Raw genomic sequence first — 25,923 nt, 5'->3', positions numbered from 1 at the left:
CAACTTTAGACCAAATTCACGTGAAGAAGTTATTTTTGCAGCCCATGGTCACAACACAAAGGTCAGTGTTACCTGACAAGCACATTTACTGCATATGCAAAGTCATCCTCTTCAGTCACACACCATTACCCAAGTTCATTAACTCAGTAATCTGGTACATTCATGAACCAAGAGGTAAGACTTAACATGATGCTTCAAATAGGTTTTGACTTGATTTCAAAAGCTCCTGCTAAAAACTCATGGTCCTCTTCACACCATCAGGCTGAATTTGGGAATGATGCATTGTGCTTAAAATTATATCAGTGCAAAACCAAGAAAAAATGCAGCTCAGCCCTGGAGAGTCTAAACTGCATAACACCCCCAGAAAAATGGATGTGATACACAAACCTGGCTTCAGCGAAGAGGAAAGTGGAAAAATACCTTACTGACAGTTTCCTAACATGAGAGGGCTCATGTTGAAGCTTGTTTAACCCTGACCATCACCAATTGATACGTTAACAACCTTTAACACTAGATTCAATAAAACATGCCATTTATAACCTGAAATGGGTTTTACAGAGTCACTGGTTCGCATCTCATTATTAAACTCATTGCTGACCTCTAGAGACAACTGCCGTGACAATACATATTATAAGCTCTCTACCCATAAAATATTTAAAGGTAGGTGTAAAAAAGAAAAGAAAAGAATGACTCTAAGAAGTAGTGAATAAGAAAATTAAAGGGGCAGTGACGAAAGTTAAATAGGTAGTATCCTTTAACTCTACAATGAGCAAAAGACAAAATAATCTGTACGTTTTGTATCTCCCTTGTATAACTGCAGGCGAGAAAATAATAAAATAGCTGTGCTTTCCCAGGCCCTCCAAAAGATTACAGATGATATAAAACTGTTTTAAATTAGATGCCACTCACTAGAATCATGTCATCTACTAAATGAAGGATTTCCCGTCTTATCAGGAAGCTGTTATTGTAACTATACATCACTTATGGATCTCAAGGTAAGTGATTTCTCAGTATGTCATGTTGTCACACAGAACAACAGGAAACATTTCCTCCTTTTCTTGGACAAAGCTTTGCCTATGAAAATACAGTATTTATGAATGCACACTTACAATTAATAAAGAGGCAAGAACAAGAAAAATAACCTCAGCAAGTCATTTATTACCTTGAACATCATCCTGTACTCAGCATACACAGTAAAAGAGAACAACACAGCTCTCAGGCAAGTTCCTTCTGAGCATGGGCAGCATCCCCTGGCAAGCACTGTGCATGGGGATATCAAACCCAGGTTGGAGTGTGGGCTGTGAGGAGTAACCTCTCCTCATCAATGTTACAGAGGGCTCTACTGAACACACGTGTGCAGCAAGCAGGGCATGACCTGCCCTTTCTACAGGTGCTCTCTGTCCATTGGTCTCAAAACACACCACGCCACTGTTTTACAGCTGAGAGCAGGCAAATGCCTCTTGCCCAAGGTTGCCAGTGCCTTGTGGCAGTGCTGGCAGCAAAGTGGGAGCTTCACTGCTGCTTGTGCTGTCACAGAGGCCACCCAAAGCCCGGGGCCATGAACGTCACAGCCTCTCCTTGGGCGCATCCCAAGCAGGGGTGCTGAGGCAGTCCACAGGAATCAAAAAGGCAAAGAAACAGTTGTGAAACATGCAACCCTGAAAATCCCCCAGAAATTAATGAGAATCTGGCTGCTGGCTATGTCCAGGGCAGCAGCAGGACCACACCAAGGCCTAGAATTACAATTGAATAGTTACATCTTTTTTCCCCCCTCTTTTTCCTGAGTACATCTTGCTGTATGTAAACATAACGTCATTAGAGGAAAAAAACACAGCAAAGCAGCCCAATGCATCTCAAAGGCATGCCACCTCTCCAGCTTTAGAGCCTCAAAGTCATCTTTTCAACAAAAATAGCAGTACCTATTTACATTCTTGTCAAAGCCATGTGACATCTGCATGGGAGAAAACAAGCCGGCTAAGAGTCTATTTCTGGCAAAAATATTGCAAGGAAATTAGATTAACCTGGGTGGAATTCTATCTGGGAATTTGGAGTCTGTCGTGGTGATTAAGTCATCATTTCTGTCAGATTACTCTAATCGGCTGTCAAATACGATTCCACAACCCCATCTGTAACTTGGCATCCTCGTTATTCAGTCGATGTTACCTTCTGTATACAAAACAAACACCAAACAAGGAGGTGTGTGCAGTCTAGCATTTAGCAGAGTCATTAGCTGTGATTACTATTGTGTGGTTGCACGTTGCACAAGGCGATCAGCTCATGGTTTGTTTTGTTTAGTCAGGGTGTGCTCAAAATCAGGTGTAATCTTAAGCCTGAGGTGTCAGGGGTGAATAGGTAAGAACTGTCTCCAATTATGGATGAGCATTGGATTGGCACACTCCAAGTCACCACTGCATCAACAGCAACAGCTTAAATCACATTTCAGAGTTGTCAATATATTTGCTGGAAAGGCTTTTGGACACCTGCTTTCCATCAATTTTCTGAGGAGAAATGGGCATTCAGATATTCTGGGTAGCTAAAGACTTCCTGCAAGCAGCAATTTCTGCAAGTGAAACAAGGTTTGTAGGAGGAGGCAGTTGGCACTGGAAATGGTCTGTATTGGCTGCTTTAAGATGTTACACATCAGTGTGTTAGTCTTACACAGGACTTTGGTGATTAAAAGCAGGAGATGCCTTTCAGTGAAGATGAAGAAGCTGATGGGCTCATTTTGCTGCAGCTGTGTTGAGTCTGTGAAATTTGGATACCCTCAGCATCTCTGAAATTCTGGCCACCTAGACTGAATTTTTTATTTATGGTCCATTGCAAAAGCACCTTTATACATGATTACTACATCTGTTAGCAGCTTTTATCGTTCATTCCTGCCACTGTGGATGCACATGCCTTGCTCCTGTTATTTCTCATGCCTTGAGGAAGGAAAACCTCTTGGCAAGAAAGGACTCTGAATGCACATCAGACCTGCCTGCACCTTCACTCAGCTCAGCATGGCAGTCAAAGACCACCTCCTGAAAGTCCTCAAAGTTAAGCAGAATGTGACTTTTCACCATCAGAGTTGAGGGACTGTGTGTGGAGAATCCTATCTATGACACCTCACTCCTTACCACTCCTGTATTCATCTTTAATCCTTTAAAGCCACCAGCAGACTTCTAGAGATGTTAACCCTTTTCAGACTTGTCCCCTTCCTCCCTTCCCTGTCATCTGCCCTGGCTAGAAGTTTCTAGCCATGACCCAACTCACTTTGGCCCTTACCTGTCACCCTCAAAGACATCACAGAGAAACACCACACAAAGTAGAGCTAAACCTCCCCCCAGGCAAAGGGTAAATTTGAAGAACTCAGGTTACTTGGGTAACAACTAAGCCAAACAAAAAGCAAAAGGATTGAATGATGACAGCTTGCATGTATCTTCTAATTTCTTGCACTTTGGGACTTGCTTCTTGCTAGCATTAATCACAGTTGAAGCCAAATGGGACTTCTTTTGTATTTTCTACATCTCAGAACTGTAAAATGTCAAGAGAGAAGGTGGGATAGAGAAGAAGAGACATTAGACCTTAATTAAACCCTAATTTTCTTTTTGGGTGTAGGATTATAAATTCTGAGACTTTGGGAATCAACAAGAAAACTGAAGAGGAAGTAAATATTAAAAGAAGCAGCAGAGACAGGCTAAGGGCTCAAAAGAAAAGCACCTAAACAGGTACCAGCATGGAAACCAGTAGGAAAAATAAATTATATTCTTTGCCTAACCCTGGTCTAGAAATTAATTCAAAGCTTTCTCGAAACTTCTGATCCAATTAGTGAGTGCAGTTTAATTAGAGACACAGTCCAAGGAAAAAACAAGATTAACCAGGTTTCTGAGAACCTCTACTGAGTCTGGAGTCAGGAGGGAATGTATTGACCTACCAGAATATTGGGGGAAGAAGAGAAAATACTCCATAAGCACCGGAGAATTAAATGATTTTCAGTGTCTTTAGGGACCATTGCTTTTCTGGACTATTATGTGCAGATACCTCTATACCCCCGGCTCCACCCCTCATTTCACCTTTTAGCTCCCCAGTTTTTCCATAGGAACTTACAGAGGAGCTCTTGAACACTCATTTCTCACATCATTTAATTGCCAGCTGGTTTTGCTTTTTTAAACCCTTGTGACTCACAAGTAATATGAGTTTCCCAGAAGTGAAGGAGGTGTATTTTCCTATCGAAAAGAACTGTTTAGAATGACTCCTCTAGGGTCAAACTAACTTGAATTACGCAGTCAATATCTGGCTAGCGCTTCGGGAACTTCTCTGGGAACTGGGGATAATCTCCAAGGCCAAATAAATACTAGTGAATAAAAGAGGCAAAGGACTGCTCTCTGGACCTTAAAATAAGTGGTGTGGCACAGCTTGCATTTGCACAGCCATACTCCACCTTCCACTCAAAACAGGATATCCTTGTCCATACTGTCCGGTGGGAACAGAGTCTAGCCCATGTTATTCCCCCAAAATATGCCCACACATCAGGCAGGGAAGTGCTAATCAGCACCATGCTTCTGATGGCTTCACCAGCACAGGCAGAGCTTTGGATTCCCAGTATTGGTTGAAGTCGTTCACCTTCACTTATTCATGGATAAAAGGAGGAAAAATGTGCATTTATCACTTAGATTCTCACAAATAAATGCAAAGCAGTTTCTGTAACTGCCTGAGCGATGGCATAGCTAGAAGAGTGTTTGCTGTCATCCTTTCATAAATCCCAATTTAAGGGATTTAAGCTGTGTTAGGCATTCATACAATTTTAGTAGTATAAGAATGTGATCTGTTACTTGGCCTCCTAGATTACTGTTAGACATATATACATGCTTTTTTTGGAGAGAGAGGGAGAGGGAGGGAAGGAAGGAGGAAGAGAGAAGCAAGAAAAAATGAATATTGCTGGTGGGTGCCAAATATAGTTCATGCGGTAATGCATAACATCATTATTTTCTATTTAGAGCACAGAAACAAGCATATAGCTTGCTTAAAACAAGTTGTTTTACCGGAGAACACTAAAACCACTGAAATTCAATGGCTTTTGGAAGCTTTCCAACTCAGTTATTTGCAATCCACTACACTCTGTGGTTTAAATGCAAGTTAAATTTAACATTAGGGAGACTAAAAACAATGCCACACTTTAATGGCTTTTGGAAGCTTTCCAACTCAGTTATTTGCAATCCACTACACTCTGTGGTTTAAATTCAAGTTAAATTAAACATTAGTTAGGGAGACTAAAAACAATGCCACACTTCAAAATAATAACAAAATATCAATATTATTATTATCAATAATTCTTCATCTAGTGAACCCTTCCACAGTCACCCCCACATTCTGCTGTTCCGCTCATACATTTACTAATTAGGCTGTAGCACTCAGTCTCTTTTAAATGTTGTACCCTCATATAGAAATTAAAAAGTTGGATATCTTAGAAGTGACCACTTCCTGGTGTACAAATAGCTACTATTGCTCTTTTAGCAGTTCTCCTCCATTTATTTAATTCCTTAATTTCTTACCTCCCACACTAATGGCAACAACTCTAGGGCACAGGCGAGCCAAATGAAGTGGAGATAAAGAAGGGGAGGTATGGCCAAAAATTGTCTCTTCAAAATCACATGGAAAGCAAGGTTATTAACTATCTTTTCTTCAAACAAATGAGCCTTTACAGAACCTATTCAATCCTAAAAATAGACATTAAGTGGGATTCTATAACTTGTTGGGAATAATGCCTTGGGGATATTTTGCATCATCCATGCTTAAAAAGCAAATCCATTAGACATCTGAGCAAAACATCAGATATTATTTTAACAGCAAGAGTTATCCATCTCATCAGCAGCAGCAATAACTTCTGTTGACATTTTGCCAATTGAAGTTTGCGTGTCAACGGGGTGGGGCAGGAAGATAACCAAAGTCTCCTTGTGACATTAATTGGCTGGGTTTTACCCCCCACTCAAGGTGATTGCAAGGGGCAAAAACCACTGCCCAGGTTTGTGAGCAGCAAACAGAGCACAGTGAGGCGGTGGCTGGCCCAGCGCCACGCAGGGAAGCTCGGCATGGCCTGGAATGAGGATCCAGAGGGAGGGAGCCGAGCTGTTCGCACTGCACCAGAGCCAGAGCTCCTCACGCTCCAACTGATTCCTCTCCCAACACCCCTGCGAGGTACTCACTGCTGCTATCTCTCAGCAGCAGAAAGGAAGAAGGTGGGAAAAAGGCAGAGAGGCTCCATGTGATGCACCTGGAGTTATTCCACGATTGAAGCCAAGTCTATCAAGCCAAAATCTTGTCATTTTATCATCAGGTGTAGGTAAGACATTATTTAGCAGGCGTACTCCACACAAGCAGGGTTGTTTTTACAGTATTACTCCCTGGCTACCCTATTTGAGAACATAGGAACCTGACGCAGTGATCCAGGGCTGCTGGAGGAACCAAATGCCAGCCAAGCTGTTGTGGCTTTGGGATGTCAGCTAATAACTAATGCAGCCTTGTGCATTGGATGAATTTGGCCAGCATGACCTAAGATGGCAGGTCTCAATTGCCAGCATGACACAAGCCTTCCAGTCAGTGTCCCACTGGACATGACTCAAGTGTTCTGAAGATGTGCTTCCTTCCATTTCCAGTTGGGCGTTTGTTTCCAGAAGTCAACAGGAGACAGAGACTTTTAAGGGAGTACTTTCCCTTCAAATCTAAGAACACCCCCTCCTCCGATATTAGTATTTGGAAAACAGAGCCAGAGCAAAGCCAAAACATGCTACCTATTAAGTCATCTTCTACGTAAAGTCTTCCCATGGGAATGACAGAGGTCCCACCACCATCTTAAAAGGGGAAGGCAGCAAAGCAGAGATGTTCTTTCTTGAGTGGTCTGCAAAGGCAGATTTCACATTTCTCCCAGATTCCCAACTTAGGAAGCACAGAATCCTGAGAGCATATTCAGGGAATTTTGCCCTTCTCAGAATCTGTGAAAGCTAGAGAAGAAGTCCCCATTTTAAAAAAAGACCTTTCCTGCTGCCAAACGAAAATATTCAAGTAGCTCAGTCTGCGGTCACCATTTTAGGGTGCTAATGCTCCAGCCTGGTCCACAGGAAACCCCTCCCTTACTACATAAATCCCTCTGATTCTACATCAACTTCTACGACAATTTTTAGAAATTTGTTAAGAAAACAAAGCAATCCTCTACCCTGTCCTTCTTCTTCCCCAGAAACCCAGTCCCAACAAAAAATAAAATAAATTGTCTTTCAGGCTACCAATGACTGTGAAGAAATTTTGTTTAAATCACAGGTTTTTAAAAACATGCAATGGCTTTTGTAATGCAAAACACAAGCTCAGTTCTGAGAGAGGCCAAAGTGACCAGGATATAAAATGCTTGTTTTGCAGGAGTTTTATTTAAAGACTTATGCTATTCTGTGCTTGCTTGTTGTCCTCTGTGAACTATGCTCTGGGAAAACACCATGTGATTATGCTCATCAATATCCTCTACCTTTGCCAAGCTGGAATTGAGGAGATAACCCTTTAAAAGGAATGACTAGCGACAGCAACATTTCAGAAAGGCAAGAAAGCATAGTCAGGGGATCTTCTGTTTCTTTCACAGTGTTATCTCATCTACACTTATCTTCTTAATTTTTTACTTTCACTCAATAAGAGTGAAACCAGCTTCAGCCACTCCCCCAGTTTCACATCACAGATTTTTCTGTTCATTTGCTAAGTGGATCTTCTGCCTGACTCTTTCTGAAGCATGGAAGGTCACCTTGACTCAACAACGCTCTTGGGCTCCTCTTCTGACAGAAACTAGAGTCTATTATTTTGTACAAAACTCAAATTCGAGGCTATGGGATTTTTTTTTTAATGCAAAGCTTTTTTAAAGTTCTGTTGGAAAGCTCTCCTATTTGCATTACAATGTACCAGCAAGAACATCTTATAGCTAAAAAGTGTGATTGAGGTAAGTCTAAAATAAGCCCCAAAAGCATCAAAATTATAAAATCTATTGAAATTCTACCTTTTAAATTAGAGCAAAGAGTACAATATATAGAAAAAGTTGGCCCTGATGATGTGGGGCCACTGCCGTTTTCACTTTTCACTTAGCAAAGGTTCAGAGAAGTTCTGAGTCCAGAATGCATGTCTTAATTCACAATTCTCTCCTCCCCAGAAGGCATACAGGCAGTCAAATTCCTCCCTGTTACCAAACACAGACCAATCCAGATTTCTTCAAAGGTCAGATGTGAGCCCCAAACTACTTATCAACATGAATGCCTCTAAATATTGCAGGGAATAGTCAAAGCATTCAGGTAGAAAAGAGGTTTTGAATTAAGATGTTAAAAGTCCTACTCTTCTGACTGAGATCAGCTGGGGTAAGTAGTACAGTTTTACTGATGAACCAGCGGAGCCATAATATTTTACGCCAAATGAGGATATGGCTCATAAATTCTATTTAAGCTCTCCATGAGCTGAAGTTACAGGAATTTTCCACGACTATCCAGTATCAGCATCCAAACTCTCAGTGTTATGCCAATAGTCTGCCCTGGCAAAATAATCTGGCTGTGGAGAGAGAATGAAAAAGATAGCTCCGTATTCCATCCGTCTATGAAAACAGAACAATGCTGCCACAGGTCTCCAGTCACAAGCACACACAAACACACACTGTCCACATGAAAATATGAATGTCTGGTTGTGTATACATACAGTTACAAACACCAGTAAGAGTCACGTTGAGCAACCATGTTTTTTTTAACCACCCTTCATATGAACTCATTCTCTTTAATTTTTTAGCATCTCTGTAGCTAATCTACTCTGCCAGTGCTTTCTTTGGGATGAGGAAAGTGGTTTGTATTCAAACTAAACAAGCACTATATATTTATAATGCTAATCTTCAGGAGTTCTAACGCATTTGAATATTTCTGTCAATACGTGTTTTGGAAAGTGAAACAAACAAAAAATAAATGGACAACATTAGCAGAAACATATATTTTTTTAAGAATGAGTCCAGTTCCAGCTGGCTGTGGTGTTTGGACCAAGCTGTGATTAAGATTTCATTAGTAAAAGCGACAGTGCTAGGAAGAGTAAAGCCAAAATCAACCTGCCTCCACCCATCTGCAAAGCTCCAAACCAGCATCTGATCCCAAGCATGAACCTTAATGCCTGTGTCCAGAGACTGGGCCCCTTAATTCTTTTGAAAAAAAGCAACAATGCTTCATTTAGTGACTGTAAGCATCAGTATGTGAGAACTTGTCTTCTTTTACTTATTCTTTACTGCTACTGTACTCAATTAGAAATTTTCTCTGTCTATGCCCCGTGAGTAACATCTTTATGTGCAACTCACCTAAAGGTCACGGAAATCTCTTTGCAGGGATGGCTTCAGGTGGAACAGCTGGACACCACAGAGAACTACCAGGAAAGTCCTCTGATAAAACCAACTGAGCTAAAAACTCTTACATCTTTTATCCTACCTGCTCCAAAGCTAGCATTTAGAGCTACTGGGAAGTCTTGAATGCCTGGTTTCTTGGCATATGCTACTTTTTCTGAGAGAGGCTAATGCAGCCTGAGGGCTGTTGCAGTGTCAGTGAAGCTATAGCAGAGAGCAAGGAAAGCACAGGGAAAGAGGAATGGGTGCAGAAAAGAAATCTTCCCCATGTCACACCCTCTATTTTCGGCTCTCATGTCAACAGCGAGGAGGACAAGTAGCAGACAATGAGGGCTGTCATCTATCAGGCCACTTTTAAACTGGGATAAATCCATGTCATTCTTTGCAAAATGACCAGGGTCACAAGAGGCAAGGCACACGTCTGCCTGAACAACCCCCAGAGCCCTCCAGACACAAGTGTGTAAGCACAGCACTTAGACTGACTCTTAGCTCTTACTTAGCAAGATCTTTCTTTTTGGTTAATCATATATTTTTGTACAAATAGGAGGATTCTATATTTACCCAGCATAGCAATTTCTTTCACTTCTTAGCAGTCGGAGAAATGAGAGATGAAAAAATCCAGCAGCTCATCTCGAATGACTTAATGCCAATACAGGATTACTGCCTATCCCATATTTTCTAATACTTTCCTACCCCAAACACCCGTAAGGACTGGGATTTAACTTTGTATCCTTTAGAAGATTATTCTAATGGAACAGTTACTGGGTATTTTTTCCTGATACTTGATCTAGGCTTTATTTCACCTCTTATGATGGTAAATCCTTGGTTCTGTGTACAACCAAAAATAATTCCTATTTGTCACTGGCATTTGGGCAGTACTTGGCCCTGGAGGAAATAAATGTACCATCTTCATGGATGCTGCTATGGATGCTGGGTGAGGTGCTCCCACAACAGCACTTATTCTCCTCTGTATTCTCTGCAATATTTGAAAAGAATATACTGTATAATAATGCAGCACATTTTCCTCTAAGGTATTGTCAGGAATTTGCCACAAAATAGTATTAGTTACTGTCTGGTGGATATTTGCTCAAGTGATGGTCTAGAAAACAAACTCCCTTCAATCATTTGAGCCATTCAGAGCTGAGTGAAAAGATAAATGTGTCATATCCCTCACATCTCTGTGTGAGGCTGCAATCCCTCTGAGTGATCCTGGCAGCAGTAAGGAACACTGAGTGTTGTGTTCTCATGGTGGAATCAGGAGCTTCAGCTGTGGAGGTACCAGATTTTCAGTTCATAGCGTCATAGAATGGTTTGGGTTGGAAGGGACCTTAAGGCTCATCTCATTCCAAACCCCCTGCCACAGGCAGGGGCAACTTCCACTACACCAGGTTGCTCAAAGTTCTTAGTTTAATCTTATTCTCTGATTAGTGTCTTATTTTGCACAACCTTACTTTCTTCAAACCACAATCCTATGTTCTCTATCTTGAAATCAGTGATAAACCTCTATTCATGCTTTCGTAGAGATCATTACAGACTTCTAATTATTCCTTTCAGACACAAGCTTCTTTTATAGTTTCTTTCTCGGCTTTTTCCCTGTGTCTGTCCTTCAGAAGAGAAAATTTCCACTCACTGCAACTTGTAACAGTTGCAAGTGGGAATGGGTGAGCATTCCTAGGATGAATGATTGAGGCAGTGTTTTAATCTGATTCCCTGATACATTGTAAATTCCATTTGCAAAGCAAAGTTCCTTATTTTAAGCCCTGCTGGCATATCCCCCACCCGCGATGGCAGATAGACCATCTCTGAGTTACAATGGGGCGAGAGCTGGGATTGACTGCAGACTGCTTTAATGCCACTCTTAATGACAACTTGTGAAGATTAGGAAGTTGTCAGAATCAGATATCAGCAAAAGCTCCAGCTTGCTTTGTGAAGTCAGTCTGAATTAATTAATGGGTAGCTTTCCTTTGATATCGCTTTGATATTTGGCTGCAGCTGGATAAAAATCAACCACAAAGGAAGCTACATTTTGTTTACCACTGCTTAAGACTCTGTTTAGCTCAATGTGATTTTTTTTTTTCCTTTTGCAGTTTTTGCTTTTTTAACTTCCCCGGCACAAGGCAATAGATACAGGCTTTTGTTAATAATGGAATTATGGTGGCATCTTTTTCAATAGTCAGGCTACTGTCTGGTATCAAAGCCATTACTGATTTCAGCTAAGCTGATGGAGAAAAGATGGACCATTCCAAAAGTGAGAAAAACATTAGCTTTCCCCCTCTGTTAGTGCTTTTCCTGTTAAAAGGTATTTGACACTTTAAATGTGAAATCATAGAATAATAAAATCATAGAATCATTGAATAATAGAAAGGTTTGGGTTGGAGGAGACGTTAAGGACCTTTTAGTTTCAACCTCCTGCCAAGGGCAGGGACACCTTCCATTAGACCAGCCTTGTTCAAGCCTTGTTCAACCTGGCCTTGAACTCGTCCAGGGATGGGGCATCCACAACTTCTCTGGGCAGTCTGTGCCAGTGTCTCCCCACCCACACAGTAAAGAATTTCTTCCTAATGTCTAATCTCAACCTACTGTCTTCCAGTTTAAACCCATTCCCCTGTGTTGCTATCTGCTTTAGAGGATGCTGGCCACTTGCTTCACTGCCAGCCTAAAATAAAAGCTCTGCAACTACATGTCCTGAATGTCTTTCCAGGGTGGGAATTCACAGCCCATTTGAGCTTCTCTAAAGGTTTTGGATATCTACCAAGAAAATCAGATGGACATGCCTGTACCCCAGACTGGTGCTTGCACCCAAATGAATCTCCATGCACTTCTGGCAGCCCCAGTGGCCCCACTGGCCAGAGAAGGAAGGATTTATCTGCACAGCACAGGGGAAGAGCAGACAAAAAAGTGGCTCTTCCAACTAAGTTGATGAAGATGACAATTTCTGCCAGAGAATGAGCAAAAAATAAACTATCTCTGAGTCTGCAAAGAGCGTTTTTAATTAGGCAGAATATGATTGTCCAAAGTGTGTTATTGGAGCAGGAGACTCAATCAGGCCACCCAGTTTCACCTGTTTTTTGTAGTATTATGGGGCGTTGAGCACAACAGAGAAGCCAGAACTTCTGTTTGCTCTATTATCATGTACACTGTCCCTCTGCAGCACAGTGCACCTGCCCAGTGTGATCATGGGGGAAATCTGGCTGGGGCTACCTCAGCTTCCTGCACCACCACAGGAGTGCAAACACACCATGAGCCAGCACTGCATCCCTTCAACAGCAACGGGCCACTAGAGCAGAAGTGTCTGAAGGAAGCAGCACAGCTCACAGGGCTGGACACAACAGCAGGAGGATGCTGAGCAAACATTCCCTCTGATATAAACATGCCATGAGGCCCAGGCTCCTTAGTCATAACATAACTCAGATCCACGGGTGCCAAACATTGCTATCAAGGCAGGTAAATGGCATCCAAGGGCACCTCTAATGATGTTTCTTCCTGATGCCTGCAACTCTGTTTATGATTTGCCTTTCTAATTTCACTATTGTAGGAGTAGTCAGACAGCTAGCAAGGCTCCCTGAACTAGATTTTCATTACCAAGACAATTTTAATAGCTCGTGTCGTGCTGCTAATGAGGCTGACTGAAGCACCTGTACTTTCTGTTCCAGATAACAGAAAACAGCTAACACCAGCAGGAGGACAAATAGATGTTTAAGAGAGTGCCTGGGCTATTGTCCTTAGCTAAGCACCCCACCTAAATCTTGGTGAGCTTTGCAATACCCTAGAGTACTCCAGTGATGGCTTCTTGATTTTCTTCAGAGATTTCCATTCTAAAGTGCACAGCAAAATGTTCTCCAAGTCAGTGATTTTTGGGCACCCAGCTTAAAAGTGATATCCTGTGAACTGATCCTCCACCCTCACTGAGTAAGATTTCTAATTTGGACAAAAAGTTCTGGAGGGATTTTGCAAAGTGATGACCTCAACTGGTCAGAATTAGGGAAACCAGAGGTAAATCCCAGTGTTACATGCCAGAACGGGGATGAGCTTCACGTTAGTGAATTTTTCTGAGGTCAAGCCATTATTATGCGTTACTTACTTTCCATCCCAATATTATTATACTGAAAAAAAAAAATAATTCCTGAACTACTCCAAGAGTTCTCTAAAAAAGCTAGTGTGCATCTAACTGCTTTTGCAGCTGGACCAAAGTGCTCTTGCTTCCTAAATATCTTGATATGGATGTTTAAGACCAGAACCAGCTCATTAATGTCCATGTGCTGTGCAGCTCTGCACCCTCATGACACACCACAGGTCAGCACCCCCCAAGTAAGGCAGGTCAAGGTTTAGCCACCTTCTCCCAGTGCCTCAGCAATGGATCTTCCTGCACTTCCCTGTTCTTGGAGAGTCTCTTCCAAACCTTCGAATCTTATCCAAAGAACAAAATACTTACTAGAGCATGGACTCATATCCAGATATCACAGTACTCGAATCACTGCCCTTATTACCAGGAAACCAAGTGCTTTTCCTTGGCTTTCTCTCACTCCCACCAGAATTTGATACTTTCATACAGCTGGAGCAGCTTCAAGAGGAGAAACAGTGACCCTAATCTTAACTAAATCCAGTGGTGAAGGCTCTGTTAGGTCAATCCAAGCTAAATCCTTTCAGTAAACAAGGCAGAGAGGATATGATATGAGAGGATATGATATGCATTCTCCTTGCCTGCCAGAAAGTTACCCTAATGATGAGGCTGTGAATTTGGTGAAGGAAAATTTGACCCTCCATCCCCCAATGAGAAAAAGGGACAATATAAGTATGAAATAAATGTTTTGCTCAATTTAGAGAAATTATTTTCACTTGGTCAATATTTCCCTCTCCCTGTGCAACACTCACAATTTTCTCCTTAAGCTGCAAGTTCAGCTACTTGCAGAGATTCACTGGGTTCTAAGTCACTTTTTTCCATTTTATAAATCTGGGGCTGGTGATCCATTCTGTGTTTCACAGCAATGGTAGGTGCAAATCCAACTTTTCTACTAAGGCATCTGAAATTAGTGCAAATATTCATTTTCCCTGAGGCGGCAGAGTCAGTGCAACATTTTTTTTTTTGAGGGGCACGGGTAGAAGTGGTATTTTTGAAAAAAAAAATACCCACATGTCTTCTGAGATGGGCAAAGTGTATCATTAAGATGGGTTCCTTTGCATAGCATTTTAGAGGAAGGAATGGGCCAGATTCACTTTCTCAACATCACTGAGTGTCTTATAGCTCACCTCCTAAGAACAGCTCCCTGGGAATTATCTTCTTTCCCATCTGGAATTTTTATAATTTAAGCAGTTCTATACTCTTTGGATCCTTCATTAAACAGCATTTGGTCATACTATACGGGTACTGAATTAGTTTAATTTGTCATCATAAATCAATTACTGCAAAGCCTTAACTAAGTTAATTGCTCTTTGAATTCCCTTTCTGTTTGTCAAAATCTCTCAGAGTCACTGATATATCATACTCAGGCTATTATTCAAATCATATTGGATGATTACCTTTTTATTACAGGTAATTTTTACAAAATGTTCATATAGTACTGACAAACCATAAGGCTTAAAACAGAGAAGGGAACTGGAAATATCCAAAACACTACTCCAGAAAGGAGAGTGTCAGGACAGTCATTACAAAGGAGCTCATGATCTAAAGCAAGAACCATGAAGATATTTGAGGTTTTTTTGTTTCTTGTTGGACAAATGGTATTTAATCAGAAAGTGAATGAGGTTTCATAGTAAGTCATCATGGGTGCCTGCATTTTGGACCAGATTATTCTGATTGTAATTTTTCATATTCTACACCCCTAAATGGACTTTGAGGTTTTCTTACAACCAGTACACAACCTGTGGGCAACATTCCCTCTAAGCCAGTCCTGCCTCCCTATGATGTAAAAAATGTTTAATAAAATCAGTAGTGATTCTTACAATGTAAAGATTAAAAATGTTTTCCTTGGCAACATCTGGCAAAAAAGAAAGCTGTGAATATTTTACAAAACAGTTCTTACAAACTCCACCCTGCTGTTAAAATATTAAGACTTTCTCAAAATGGTATTTCTTCCTTGTTAAACCCTTAATCAAATCAATTCATATAGCTAATGTCCTAATTTCATGCCAGAACTTCAACACAAAAGGTTTTTCTGCTACTTGGAATGTACATGTATAAGCCACTTGAAATAAGAACCATGTAAACCATGATTCTGTTAAAAGCAAGGGAGTGCAGACTGTGGGCTGTTAATTATTTTTGTGATAACCTTAGGTAGGAGGATATATAAAAAAAATGCACATAAAGACAACAAATGACCCTTACCATGTCCAATAAATCTAACTTCAAATAAAGAACAAAGACTCCAAAGAGTTTTAGGCGTAGATTTTACAAATGGATGCCCATTGATTTCTGACTTCAAATAGCCTCTGCATGACATTAAAGGTGCATTTATTCAGCTACTTGGCTCCAAGAATCCAACCAACATATAGTGCTCTTGTTTTACCTCTTTGCACTTAACCCTTGCCAGGAAATCTTACCAGGTTCACTTGTCAGCAAAACAGAGCACATTCTGTTTTTTAAATAAAGCATGCTAAAACTAAAACAATGAACAAATGTCAGTGCCATGAAGGCAGTTAAAGCAGTCCCTGAATGCAGCTCTTTGAGGTTTGCCCTCTATACAGAAACCAATTTTCACTAAGCAGCAAATTAGAGCATGGGGGAACCAACATTATTACATCTAACTGAAGATACAGAATAAATTTAGATGGGTGGAATTTATTGGATTACTCTGTTTAGGGAATAGAAGTTAAACACCTCTAACGAAGCCATGAGATTCTTAATGAAGATGAGACTAGTTAAGGCCTCAGTTCTACATCTCATCCCAAAGAAGCCCATTTCCAAGAACATTATTACATTCAAATTGAGATTTTCTCTTTTCTCCCTTCTGCCTTTTAAAACAAAATCCAAATGAACGCTCCAAGAAAACTTGCCTCTAAGCTGAATAATATAAACCACATCCCTGTGAGCTATGAGGGTATCAGCAACCTGCTCTCATGCTATGTTTGAAAAGACACATCTGAAAATTCACGTTGTTCATTTGCAAGGCATAAAAGCTACTTGTGATGCCAGCACCAAGTAAACAGAAAAGAACTGTCCCTGTTTCGTTGATCTGTATCGTATATCATAACAATATGCCTGTATTCCTCAAACACTGCATATCTGCTTCTCTGCCTAGTAGCAATCGTACATAACAAGTGATATCTAAATACATATTTTGGGAAAGATAAAAGCTCCAATATATGACAAGGAATATTATGACTAACAGAGAGATTATATTAATCATGAATAAAAAGATGATGTTTGATCCTACTTGTGCAGAAAGTTTAAAATTTTTTTTAAAAAATTCTTTTAAATGAATTTTTATCCTCAGGAAAATGATTAAAACCAGAAAAGCCTTGAGATGTCAGCTGGTGACATGTTTTTCTTCTTTATCTTTCTTTTTTGTTGTTGTTGCTGTGAAAAAAAAAAAATCTGAGCGAATACAGCAAAGTGCATCATTAACTTCTTATTAATTTTATAATACAAAGGCAATTCAGTTAAAATAGTAGTGCTGCAACTTTAAATTACAGAACTAGCTTGGTATTTAATGAGAGATTTAGCACAGCGGGGTTTCTGTTAAATTAAGTTGTGCCTTCACATCACAGTGGGAAAACAGGTGTATATTGGTTTAGAATTATGGAAATGTTGACTAATTCCAAGGCTTGTAATCAAACAGCACGGCACCCTGCAATATTTTCTTCCAAGATTCTGCATTAATCATTTATGTCTGGTCTTATTTTCTTCATGTCCACTAAAAGGGTGCAGCTCAAAGGAGCAGATCAAGAGCTGATGTTTTCATGTCTCTGTTAAGGATGAAGTTCAAGCAAAAAGCAGAGATAGAGACATAGCACTGCAGGCTTTGCTCAAAAACCTACTTAAATTAAACTGAACATGCAGTCTTGGAAGGGGGATGAATTTCACACTAAACCTCCACTTTTTTGGCTTCTCCAGTGCTGATCCAAAACCTGCTTACTGAGCTACCTGGAGCGAGCCTGCATTTAAGAAATGAAGAGACCAAACCCAGAAATAATCCAGGCTCTATCAATAATGAACACAGAGCTATTCTCCTCCACACCTCTGCAGCAGTGCAGGCCACACCTGAGTGCAGGTAAAACAGAGATGAGTTCCAGCAGCCACAGCATCCCTGCAGCCCCCTGCTCCTGCCTCTGCCAGCTTTCCTTACCTTACTCTAATAAATCACCTGCCTTTGCCTTGGATTTTCATCCTGGGCTATTTAAGGATGCCTCATCTGATGCATGGTGATATTACAGCAAAAGGGGAAGGCACGGATTCTTTTGTTTCCAGGAGACACCTTATTACTGAACCTCCTACTGACCATACCTCACTTACTGGAAGCAAGCTGACACTTGATGCCCAAATGAACCTAATCCAAATTCATCCCCTGTTGTAGCTCTGACAGAAGATTGCTTCCATTTGCTCTGAGACTATTTCACACACAGAACTATCCACTACTGATTCCTGCTTGTTTGGTAAAAGCTGCTTAGCAGGCAAGAGGAACAATACAGAAATTGCTAAAATTCATATAAGGAGAACCCTGCTAACGTGAAGTGTTTCCAGCATGTGTGCCACAACTTTAAAGAGTGCTTAAATGAAGTTATTTTGGGAATACACAGATGCAGCATAACAGTATCCCCATATATGCTGAATGTCAGCATGCTGCACGTGCAAAATATAGATTCTGTTATATAATATATGCTGAATCATTTTGAAAGACAAGTAGTAGAAATGTATTCAAGTTGCTTCTCTTTACTAGAGGCTTCCCTTTAAAAACGTAGGTATAACAACTTATCTCATAGTAAAATCTAAACATCTCTGGCTGTATCAGGAATATTTAAAAGCCAAAGCCCCAGAGTCATGGGAATGCAGTGTCCATATTTCCTTAAAAAAAAACTTTGTAACCTCACAGTCAGGACAGGAAAAACCAGCTTAGAAAGATAAATTTTAAATGACAAAGAGCTAGAGAGGGCTTTAGGGAAAAAAACCTATATTTTTGAACCTTACTTTAAAATAACATCAAAAGATACACTAGCATTTTTAACTGCTGCCTGCTCATTAGCTGTGCAAAAGTCAGGGAGAAAATGATGCCCTGCTCAAGTAAGATGCAATGCAGAGCTGCCAGCTTTGCTACCTGTATGTGAGGAAGCCAGAGAGGGAAATTGCCCCTCTGAGTCACCCACTGGGATAAATAACATCTCTCAGAACACAGCAAGCAGCCTGGGGGACTCAAGGAAGAACAGAGAAAACTAAAAGCAGCTGAAGGAGCTTGGTTTGTTTAGCCTGGAGAAAAAGAGGCTTGGGGTGACCTTACCACTCTCTTCAACTCCCTGACAGGAGGGTTTAGCCAGATGGGGGTCAGGCTCTGCCCCCAGGCAACAGGATGAGAAGACATGTCCTCAAGCTGCACCAGGGGAGGTTCAGGTTGGACATGAGAATGAACTTCTTCACTAAAAGAGTGGTCAAGCTTTGGCTGCCCAGGGAAGTGGTGGAGTCGTCATGCTTAGAAGTGTTAAAAAACCCAAATGGATGTGGCACTTAGTGCTGTGATTTAATTGACATTGTGGTTTTTGGTGAAATGTTGTACTCAATGACCTTGGAGATCTTTTCCAACCCTTACGACTCTGTGATTGTATGATTCTAAACAGATCCTGTCTACTTCTACGGGAGGTGATGAGTAGATCTTGTGGTAGGGCTTGAGGGATGCTATTTGGGCAGGGTGCTGCTCCAGCAGCTTGGGATCATCTCCATCCCACCCAGCCAGTCCACAGAGCCATTTGTCTCAAAGCATGGCAGAGAGCAATCACTGTGAGTTGGTTTAGGTGCAACATTGACTGGGGTTAGAGAGCTCTCATCCAAGGGCTTGGCATTTTCTGGCAGTAGGAAAGGGAACAAACAACTGGGACTGCAGAGGCAGAGGATGCTGAGGTTCACCCTGAGCTCCAAAGAGGTCTCAAAGGGAATTGTCCTTCAGAGCCTTCCTTTCTCTCTCGAGGATGGCACATCCATCCTCTACGCTCTAAAGTGGTGAGACTCCCACTGGGAGGCTTGTAAGGTCTTGGTACTGTCCCTTGCAAGGGCCAGTTGCTGGAAAACATCACTTGAAGAGGCACAACTTTTTTCCTGCTTCCTACCTTTGCAGATTTCCCACTACCATTCCCAGTATTTTCATTGGAAATGACAGAGGACTCCCATTTTAGCTTTAGCAGGGCTCGTAGGAAACTGTCCCACGACAGCACCTCTATGCTGGCCATTTCCATGACACATGAGGTGGATTCCCTGACAGGAAATCACTTGCATAAAGTGAACTGGCCAGATATAATTTTTCAAACACAGAGTGTCCATTTTCACACACACCATATAGGAACTAAAGGAGATATTTGCCTTATAACTGTCAGTCCAGGCAATGCTCTATTTATTTACACAGTGTATTTATTTTTTTTCATGTCTGTAACCAGACACTACAAACATATACTTGAACACTTCTCCTCCATCAAGAGGGAATATACCTCCATCCTTTATATTTTTTCTCTTCCATCCTCAAAGAATACAGCAGAAAAAATGAAAATGGTGGTACAAGAAGATTTCAGAGTTTAGACATGCAATTACCAGTGATATACTTCTCTCTAGCCCTGTAATTTAAATATAAAATACCACAGGAAAAATGCAAGATACAGTTTGTACAACACAATCACAACTGTTCTGAATGCTGGTGCCAGTGAGAGCAGGTGGTGAGGAGAGGTGATGTCAGGAGACAGGATGATCCTGTGCAAGCAGCTACATGGTACCACACTCCCCAACACCCTGAGATGTGCAGCCAGTACATTCAAGTTGTTTAGAAACCATGTGGATAAAGGCTACATTTAACAAACTTTGGCTGTGTTTTGTTTTTTCTTCTTTTCTCCATTTTCAAACATGAAACCGCAGTGGTGCAGTGTTTTCTGCCATATGTTTTCTCTCCTCCCTCCCTCCCTCCCCCTTAAATACATTTTAAAAAATATCCACATTGTACTTTGGCCACTGTCTCTACTCAGCAGGAATCAGTACCCTTTCCAGAGAACAGCAGCTGCCTTTGGACATGATGCCATTGCTACAGGACTGGCACCAACACAGGACAGACCATCAGCTTAGCCACCCTCCTTGCAGAGATCAAGATCATTTGGGGCACCAAGCTGCATTGAGAGCAAAAGGGCTATTCTTCTGGCAATAAAATAATTAGGATCAAAAAGTAAATGTACTCACCCCAGGTAAAGTTTTAATATTGTGCAGTGCATTCTGTGCCTCAAGAGCAGCTTTTCTTGTATAAAATGTTACGAAACAACAACCTATAGAGAGAAATGAAAAGCTTTCAGAAATTAGTGAGTATGATTTGTGAGAGTACAATAGGGAGAGAGAAAAAAACAGTGGTTGAACAACACATTATGAAAGCTGGAAATGTGAATTATCCTGAGGCGCCTGAATGACATGAATAAAAGAAAGCTTGTATGATTTAAAATAAAAAGTCCCCCCCTGTGCATTGCATCTATAGCACACCTGCATTGTTAGTGAACTGTAATCACTTAGAAATTGTTAACCAAAATCCAATTGGCTTTGTACATTGTAAATAAGGTTATATTTTTCTGAAGGCTCCCCATTATACTTTGAATATAAGCAACATGGCAGGCTCAAGCAGCAGGAATTCATTGTTACATTCCAAGCAGAAAATCAGGCTAAAGCAGGACCTTATTTAAAGGGCCTTATACAAAAGAGCTAAGGTTGGTTCCCCCACTTCTTTGAAACCAGGCAGGACTGGAGGTGGAACACTCATCTCAGTTTCAAGAATGAAAAACAAGCTACAGGTGAATTCACCACTGCTGGGATAGTGGAGGCTGCTGATGGCTGACAGCATTAAGGGAGTCTCTGCTCTCCCTGCACCTGCTGAATTTTCAGTAAAGCAGGTGGTTTTAGTTGCCTTAATCCTGTGGTTTCCCTTTTGACAGCATGGTCCAGCCAGGTGTGTGTGGGACCAAACTTGGGTTGCTATCACTTTGTCCATTGCAAACACGTAAAGCAGCCTTTGCTGCAGCACACACAACCCAGGCAGCTTCTCCAGCCCCAGGATGAGGTCAGGGCTCACAGGCAGATCCTCAGGGAAGAGCTATGATGTCACAGGCAGGGGACAAAAAAGCTAGGACCAGGGTTTGCCTGTAATGCCCCACAGCAATGAAGTCTGCTCCTTGACAGATGAGATGTGTGCTGCTGATGGGGTATTTGGTGCTATGGGGAGAGGCAAACCATTCTGGGCAATGCTGGCTGGGGGGCAGAAGTGGCTCCTGAAGTAAAATCTGCTACACATGAAAGAGGATGATGCAGGTCTTACTGATGAATCAGAAAACAATCCTGTTCTCTTAATCACAGTCAGAGATTTGTTACAACTCCAGAGAAATGTCAAAACCAATCAGTAAATAAAAGAAACCCCAGCTCATGAGTCGTGGTGCTCCCTTGGAGTGTGACACAGATAAAATAATCTGTGCTTCAGGCAGTGAGCAAAGCTTGTATCAGCTCCCTAATGTTGGCCAAGGTGAAACATCCCAGCCCACCTGACATTCCTGCTTGTGTTCAACCCTGCAGCATCCCGGTAGTGGCAAAGGACACAAAGGAGAAGGTGTGCACAGCAGCCCACAGCAGACACTGGAAGCAGCCATGTGGAGGTGGCCCACTTTGGAAAGAAGGGCTGAATCCAGAATGGCCCCTCCACTGCCCCTTGCTTGGCTCAAGCTGCGCATGGCATTGGGAATGCTCCCTCTGGCTCTGCAGCCAGGCCAGTGACAACCATTACCTCGGTAACAAGCAAAGGTGACCATGTATTGCCAGCTGGAACACAGCAAGTTTATCCCTAATACACAAAACCACTTGCAGGCACAGCTAAACATGGGCAGGCAGGTAATGCAGACTTAACACAGCTGAGAGAAACATTTTTCATACTGCCAACAGGTTCTTTAAAATTTCACACTTTACGATGGAGATGGTTTAATAATTACTTCAGTAAGCAGGACATCATTTGCAGGGATCTATGCTAGAGACAGGCACAGCCTGTTAAGGTTTGTGCTTCCTGTGTTTCTAAAACTTCTGTTTCACTGGAAAATTCTGAATATCTGAATTATTTTACCCCAGATGAAAATGAGAAAAAAATTCCAAGTTTGTGACATTTAATAGTGTGATTTTGAGACAGTATGGCAATATTTTTCTATCCTGTCAGCCAGCTCCAAGTCTATCTCCTATTGTTTCTTTGTTTGGTTTGTTAGCTTTTTAATATAAGGCTTTTTAACCAGCAGAGAGGATTCAGAGGGGAAAATATCAAACTGTAATCACAACTTTGCAATGGCCATGTCCTTTTCCATGGGCCTGAAGAGTTTTATTTTAGATTTCAGCTCAGGGGGTTCATTCTGATAAGGAGAAATTTAAAATCTATTGGTTTATCATTCTTGGCACTACTTGAAAGAACTGCACTTGAAAGATGAATATGCTGTGAAATACCCTTTAACTGGTCATTTTTTGGGAAGTAATAGCTCAGGAGAGAAAAATGTTTCTGTGAATGAGGGCCGGAAGAAACAGTAGCTTAATGGGAAATGTGCAGATGTTTCAGGCAGGTCATTGGACCTTGACAAAAATAGAGACTTCTGAGCTCACAGACTGACACATCTGAAAATGCATATGGATAAATTTTTTTCTCAGGATGCATTTGGCTCATATCTTCTTAAATAAAACAAACCCCACAACAAGAGCTGGTTTGCTGTGATTTGAGGGGGGCATGGACCCCCACTTGTGGACACCTGAATTTGAAGGTATCTGCTACAGAGGTCAGGGCTGGACTCAAAAAAGAAAATATGGCAACAGAGAGGAACAGAAAAAGCAATAGTCCATGTTTCCCCAAGGAAATACTGTAGCTTAGCCTATGGATTTTCCAGAGGTGCTGCAGCCAGGTTACACAAGTTGTATTGAAGATGCCTCCAGTGCAAAATCCTTTTGGGTCAGTACACATTAAAAGTACCTAATTCAGTTTTTTTCTGCAGGAATAATGGAGGGGAAGATGCCTGTGTAATAGGACAGGGCTAATCTGTGCTTTAGGACTGGTAGCTGTCCCCTGCTGAAAGGCAAAGAGGCAACGACCTTCCTTCCTCCATTTCACTAAAAAAAATGTAATATTGCCAAAGACAAACAAGTGGCCCAGCTGGAAAAGAAAAAATATGTTTCCTACTGAAAGAAAATGAAAAAATACAACCCTTCCCTTCAGGTCCCATGCACATATAATTGTTTCATCACCAACAAACTCGACAGCAGCTTGAACCACAGCTAGACTTTTCTGACATCCAAATAACTCAGGGCCTGGCAGTGATAACCTTCTCCTCTCCTAGTCAGGACAGCTTAAAAGGTGAATTGGTCTGTGGACATGGTTCTGCCAGTCCTCAACAGCCTGAAATACAGCCCAGTTTAGCTCCACATGGGTTAGTGTATTCTTGCCCACAGGCAGAGGATCTCATCCTGCCAGTCAGTGCCTCCAGAGCAGCAAATCTCCCACGCTCTGCTAAGCTGGTTGTGCTCTACTTGGAACAGTATTTACTACAGCGTAAGGCATTTCTTCTTTGTACCTTGAAAAAAATACTGAATGAATCATGCAGATCCCTACAGTCCCTTAAGGACATCGGCAACAACTTCATGGCTATCCTGCCAGATGCTTGAACAGACTGAATAAAACCTGCCACTCCATGCTGCTCGGTGTTTAATGGCAACAAATGGGATGCCTGACTAACAGCAGCAGAAAACAGCCCTGCTTCTTAAGGCATCCGATGAGCAAACGCTGCAGTGTGGACACTACAATGTTCAACACCTCATTAAAAAAAGGGAAAAGATCTCTTACTTCAGCTTGTTTTCACTCTCTCTTTCTCTCTCTCTTTTCCCCCCTCCCCCGCCCCCCCTTCCCCTTTTTTTCTTTTTTCAAAGCAAATTTAGTGCCAGAGAAAGACCTCAAGGTCCCAGCCATTGGGAGAGAGTTGACACATTCAATTCTCCATGACACATTCAATTCACAAGCCCTTGCTCAGGCTGCCAAAGGCACCAATTAGCACCACTGGTAGAGATTTTATTTATTTAATTTCCACAGAAACCTGTTTAGCAAGACAGTGACAGGGACAAACAGCCTCATGTATGGCTAGAAACAGCTTTACATGAGTCACTGTCAAAGATGGCAGCAATGGATTACGGGGGAATCCAGCCATGGGTTCACTGAAGCCATCATTTAGAAGTGAGGAATGGGAAAAAGATCAAGTGATGAGGACTTTCACACCACAGTAGCCATGGTTTTCTGCTAGCAGTGAACTTGGGTTTCTGGAGGACTTTGTGGAACTATGACAAATTGCAGTTTTCACCATGGAACTTCAAGACTTGCCATTCCTCTTGTAAGCAAGAGAATTTTTTCAAAGAGCTGCTTGTGACCCCATGCAATGGGGCTTCTCCTGCCATGTGACTTCTGCTCTATGACCTGAATTTCCCTCCCAGCAGAGCAGTCACAGCTTTGTTGGGCTGCAAGATCCAGCTCTATGACATCTCCAGGAGCTCTGCCATGCCATTATTTTTGTCACTTTCTCCCAATTCAAACACAGACTAATTATGCTGTGAGAGCTGTTTACATTCCTAATTTTGAGTAAGTAACACAGGGAAGCTCTCCTCCACTTGAAGATGTGGCTTACACAGTCCTTGTTGGCATTTAATGGCACTGGGATCTGTGTAAGAGGCTTAATCTCTCAGCCAGGATTTCATGCCTGAGTGAATATGGACACCTCCATCTTGCTTCGGGTGAGAAAAAGTCTTTTACAGCTCCCTAAACTGAATAGACAATTCCTGTGTTAAAGTTACCAGGAATTACACATGTGCATCTATATGAGAAAATAACCCTTGGATGTGGACAGGAATTAAAACACGCTCCACAAGATGCTCTAAGGTTTTGATTTGCTTGAAGAAAAATATTCTGCAATCTCCCAGGCCCAAAAATTTAACTTTTGGGAAATAAAAAAGATAGAGGAGGTAAAAAAAAAGCTCAACCCATATTTATTGGTCTGATATATTAGTTTCTTTAGTTTTCAACTGTCAAAATGTGTCAGTTTGGATCTCTCCTGTGTTGTGCATATTATCACCTGCTGCCAGTACCTGAACCCTAACCATGGGGTATAGAAATACAAGAGCTTATCAGGGCGCCTGCAAAGCCTGCAACAACTTAAAAGTATGAAATTTGCTTTACCTTCTAGACTAATAAAATAAACACTTCAAAACAGCTATAATGATTATCTGATGATTGAACTCTGTATTCTTTTAGCGAGTAATGGAATACTGGCAGACAAATTCAATTCAAAATACATTCACATTCAGGACATCAACAAAGTCATCATGTTGTGAATTGAAAATTCCT

General features: G+C 41.4%; 1 protein-coding gene across 10 annotated transcripts in view; it reads right to left on the bottom strand.

The window, feature by feature from the left end:
- The window catches only part of CELF2 (CUGBP Elav-like family member 2), a 547,089-nt gene that overhangs the window by 79,841 nt on the left and 441,325 nt on the right, over positions 1-25,923 (bottom strand). For all 10 annotated transcript variants that reach the window (XM_039730885.1, XM_039730881.1, XM_039730879.1 and 7 more), the window contains one exon: positions 20,724-20,806. In XM_039730885.1, coding sequence (XP_039586819.1) covers positions 20,724-20,806 — 83 coding nt within the window. The remainder of the gene's footprint in view (positions 1-20,723; positions 20,807-25,923) is intronic.

The sequence above is a fragment of the Passer montanus genome, unplaced genomic scaffold, assembly GCF_014805655.1.
Source record: "Passer montanus isolate IOZ18808 unplaced genomic scaffold, ASM1480565v1 scaffold74, whole genome shotgun sequence".
Lineage (NCBI taxonomy): Eukaryota > Metazoa > Chordata > Aves > Passeriformes > Passeridae > Passer > Passer montanus.
This window is presented reverse-complemented; position numbering and strand designations above follow the sequence as displayed.